At 43.6% G+C, this 4,357-nt stretch overlaps 1 protein-coding gene across 1 annotated transcript; it reads right to left on the bottom strand.

Annotated features, from left to right (window-relative positions):
- Nucleotides 1-1,269: 1,269 nt before the first annotated feature.
- On the bottom strand, nt 1,270-4,103 carry LOC117945316 (vacuolar protein sorting-associated protein 13C-like). The gene is made up of 6 exons (XM_034872752.1): nt 3,840-4,103; nt 3,041-3,164; nt 2,493-2,573; nt 2,144-2,268; nt 1,679-1,725; nt 1,270-1,468 (listed from the first exon to the last, which is right to left on the bottom strand). Exons 1-4 carry the CDS (start codon nt 3,950-3,952, stop codon nt 2,167-2,169), a joined length of 420 nt encoding a protein of 139 aa, XP_034728643.1. The 5' UTR covers nt 3,953-4,103; the 3' UTR covers nt 1,270-1,468; nt 1,679-1,725; nt 2,144-2,166.
- Nucleotides 4,104-4,357: the final 254 nt, after the last annotated feature.

Below are 4,357 nucleotides of genomic sequence, written 5' to 3'. Positions count from 1 at the left end.
CTGTCCCTCACAGGCTCAAATGAGTAATCCGTGCCATTAAAATGACTTTTTTTCATGTGTATATTATGTGCTGCAGCCGATGCCTGTATTCCTTCGGAGGGCCTACCATGCCGATGACGTCATCGATATTATCAGCATTCTAATACTAACAAACGCAATTTTTGTGTTGCTTAAAAAAAAGCTATATTGATTTATTTTTATTTTTTTAGTGTAATTCATTTGTAATTATCATAACCAACAAGTTATTAAAAGTTAGTTTTTCAGTTCAGTTCATCTTTAACCCTCACCCTAACCCTAACCTTAACCATCAAACCTAAATGCCTAACCTTAACCCTCACCCTAACCCTAACCTTAACCATCAAACCTAAATGTCTAACCTTAACCCTCACCCTAACCCTAACCATAACCTAACTCTAACCCTACTCCTAAAACCAAGTCTTAGTCCTCTAAAAGCCCTTTAATGTTAAGGGGACCAGCATTTTGTCCCCACAAAGCTGTCAGGTCCCCATAAGTATACTGGATTCACAGTTTTTGGTACCCACAAATGTAGCTAAACCTGGCCCACACACACACACGCACATGGTCACACAAACACACACACACAAAGTCACTCGCACATGGACACACACACACACACATATACACACACGGCTCACCCAACAGTGACGCATCTGATCTCAAAGTAAAAACAGTTCGGTCAAAGTCAATTTTTATTCAGAAACTTTATTCAGAAAATTCAGAAACATTGAAACAAACAGCAAATGAGTAAAGATATTTCTTCAAACAAGTCTGACCCTTCAGCTGGAAACAAAACGAGGAAAACGATCATCGATGAAAAAGATCTGATTCATCAATGGAAGGCGATCCAGGGCAACACGTTGACAGGTCAACACTGTGACAGGGCAACACGTTGACAGGGCAACACGGTGACAGGGCAACACGGTGACAGGGCAACACGTTGACAGGGCAACACGTTGACAGGTCAACACTGTGACAGGGCAACACGGTGACAGGGCAACACGGTGAATGGGCAACACGGTGACAGGGCAACACGTTGACAGGGCAACATGTTAGTGCAACACGTTGACAGGGCAACACGGTGACAGGGCAACACGGTGACAGGGCAACACGGTGAAAGGGCAACACGTTGACAGGGCAACATGTTAGGGCAGCAGACAGAGAAGAGCCCCAAACTAAGAGAGAGAATTAAATCACATTAAAAATAACACGCTTATATCCACCAGTGTTAAATCATTCTATAACTATACGGTTTCCTGTAAAAAAAGATTCAATAACGATCACATGACTTCATTTGTGGAAGGATTTTTACCCAGAATGCCTCACAGCATCATTCAAAAAAAGAGTCAGCTGGGAGTCAAACCCTCAGCTCTTTGGAAGGTGCACCTGAGATTACATAGAGGGGAAGCTCCCCCCTTCCTGTGTACATGGATTTATATATTCATGTTCCAGGGACCGCTCTGTGGATGATTTATTTATATATTCATGTTCCGGGGATCACTGTGTGGATGATGTATTTATATATTCATGTTCCAGGGACCGCTCTGTGGATGATGTATTTATATATTCATGTTCTGGGGATCACTGTGTGGATGATGTGTTTATATATTCATGTTCCAGGGACCGCTCTGTAGATGATGTATTTATATATTCACGTTCCGGGGACCACTGTGTGGATGATGTATTTATATATTCATGTTCCAGGGTCCGCTCTGTGGATGATGTATTTATATATTCATGTTCCAGGGACCGCTCTGTAGATGATGTATTTATATATTCACGTTCCGGGGACCACTGTGTGGATGGTGTATTTATATATTCATGTTCCAGGGTCCGCTCTGTGGATGATGTATTTATATATTCATGTTCCAGGGTCCGCTCTGTGGATGATGTATTTATATATTCATGTTCCGGGGACCACTGTGTAGATTATGTATTTATATATTCATGTTCCAGGGTCCGCTCTATGGAAGATGTATTTATATATTCATGTTCCAGCGTCCGCTCTGTGGATGATGTATTTATATATTCATGTTCCAGCGTCCGCTCTGTGGATGATGTATTTATATATTCATGTTCCGGGGACCACTGTGTAGATGATGTACATATATTCATGTTCCACGGCTGTGAGTGAGACAGGAAGTGACCTCACTGCTTGTTGCTGGTTTTCAGGAAGCGCCGGGACTTCTGCCTCGCCATGTGGTGCTGCTGCTGCGCCATCTGAGCATCGGAGATGGCTGCCTGCAGCTTCTGTAGGTAACCATGGTAACCACACACACACACACTGTGATGAACTATTGTGACTGGTTTTCAGACTAAAAGGCGGCTACAGCTGCAGATAAAGATTATTTTTTAATATAGTAGTATATTGTTAACAAAGAATATATTATATTATCAATAAGATTATTTTCTGATATTATTAACATTATACAATACTAATAGTATTATTGATATTATTAATACTATATTAATACCTGAGCAGCTTGGGGGTCTCGGAGCTGAACCGTCCTCACCGGCTCTGAACCGTCTCTCGTTGGAAACTTCAACTTCTGCTCCTGAAATCCACAGAGACATAATTAATAATGAATACCCTCTGGATGCTCTCTCTCTCTCTCTCTACCAGGAGTATTACATAAATAGAGGATTAGGGTTAAGGTTAGAGATGTATCTCTATATGTAGAGATATATGTTTACAGTAGCATTTACTAACTAACCAGACTTTTGAAGAAATTAGTTTTCTAGTACCTTGCAGTAGACCTTCAGCTCCGTACCCCCTGTCCCCCCTGTCCCCCCTGTCCCCCCGTCTGACGGTACCTTTTAGTAGATCTTTAGGGCCGTCCCCCCTTCTCCTCCCTCTAAACCTGTCTTCCCTGTCCCCCCGTCCCCCCGTCCAACGGTACTTTGCAGTAGATCTTCAGCTCCGTCCTCCCCGTCTCTCCCTGTCTCCCCCATCCCCCGGTCTGACAGTATCTTGCAGTAGATCTTCAGGTCCGTCCCCCTGTCCGCCCCGGTTGGACAGTACCTTGCAGTAGATCTTCAGCTCCGTCCCCCCCACCGATGGAGGTCTGTAGAAGTTCTCATACAAACACTCCCACTCTCGGTTAAAATGGCCGACGAAGTCGATCTCCTTCACGCACAAAACCCTCCTACAAAACACACACACAGACCCACAACTGTTAGACTACACACAAAACCCTCCTATAAAACACACACACAGACCCACAACTGTTAGACTACACACAAAACCCTCCTACAAAACACACACACAGACCCACAACTGTTAGACTACACACAAAACCCTCCTACAAAACACACACACAGACCCAGAACTATTAGACTACACACAAAACCCTCCAACAAAACACACACACGCAGACCCACAACTGTTAGACTACACACAAAACCCTCCTACACAACACACACACACAGACATACAACTGTTAAACTACACACAAATACACTGTAAAACTACCAACAGGAAGTGGTTCTTAGGGCTTGTACCAACAGGAAATGGTTCTGAGGACTGGTACCAACAGGAAATGGTTCTGAGGACTGGTACCAACAGGAAGTGTTTGTCAGGGACGGTACCAACAGAAAATGATTCTGAGGAACTGGTGCCAACAGGAAGTGGTTCTGAGGGCCGGTACCAACAGGAAGTGGTTCTGAATGCTGGTCCCAACAGGAACTGGTTCTGAGGGCCGGTACCAACAGGAAGTGGTTCTGAGGGCCGGTACCAACAGGAAGTGGTTCTGAGGGCCGGTACCAACAGGGAATGTTTCTGAGGACTGGTACCAACAGGAAGTGATTTTGAGGGTCTGTACCTGTTAGTGATGATGATGGTGGTCTTCCGGTGACCCGGGTACGGATAGTGGTCTCTGAAGACTTCAGCTTCCAGCTGTTTGATCTCTGAACGCTGAAACAGAAAGAAACTCATTAAAACATGTCTTTATTATTATTATTAATTAAGTTTCGGTTCTAATTAACTTAAACACTCATCTCTATGTTTAAGTTCTAGTCTCTGGGACAGCAGACTGAATATCTTCGAGTCTCTGGGACAGTAGACTGAATATCTTCGAGTCTCTGAGACAGTAGACTGAATATCTTCTAGTCTCTGGGACAGTAGACTGAATATGTTCTAGTCTCTGGGACAGTAGACTGAATATCTTCTAGTCTCTGAGACAGTAGACTGAATATATTCTAGTCTCTGAGACAGTAGACTGAATATGTTCTAGTCTCTGAGACAGTAGACTGAATATCTTCGAGTCTCTGGGACAGTAGACTGAATATCTTCTAGTCTCTGGGACAGTAGACTGAATATGTTCTAGTCTCTGGGACAGTA

Source organism: Etheostoma cragini, chromosome 1, assembly GCF_013103735.1.
Source record: "Etheostoma cragini isolate CJK2018 chromosome 1, CSU_Ecrag_1.0, whole genome shotgun sequence".
NCBI lineage: Eukaryota > Metazoa > Chordata > Actinopteri > Perciformes > Percidae > Etheostoma > Etheostoma cragini.
This window is presented reverse-complemented; position numbering and strand designations above follow the sequence as displayed.

Excerpts from the sequence above, each read along its gene's own strand:
- LOC117945316 (XM_034872752.1), bottom strand. The coding sequence starts at position 3,952 with ATGAGTTTCTTTCTGTTTCAGCGTTCAGAGATCAAACAGCTGGAAGCT. Across the intron at positions 3,165-3,839 it reads ACCATCATCATCACTAACAG|GAGGGTTTTGTGCGTGAAGG; the intron begins GTACAGACCCTC and ends TGTGTTTTGTAG. Across the intron at positions 2,574-3,040 it reads AGCTGAAGATCTACTGCAAG|GAGCAGAAGTTGAAGTTTCC; the intron begins GTACTGTCCAAC and ends TGTGGATTTCAG.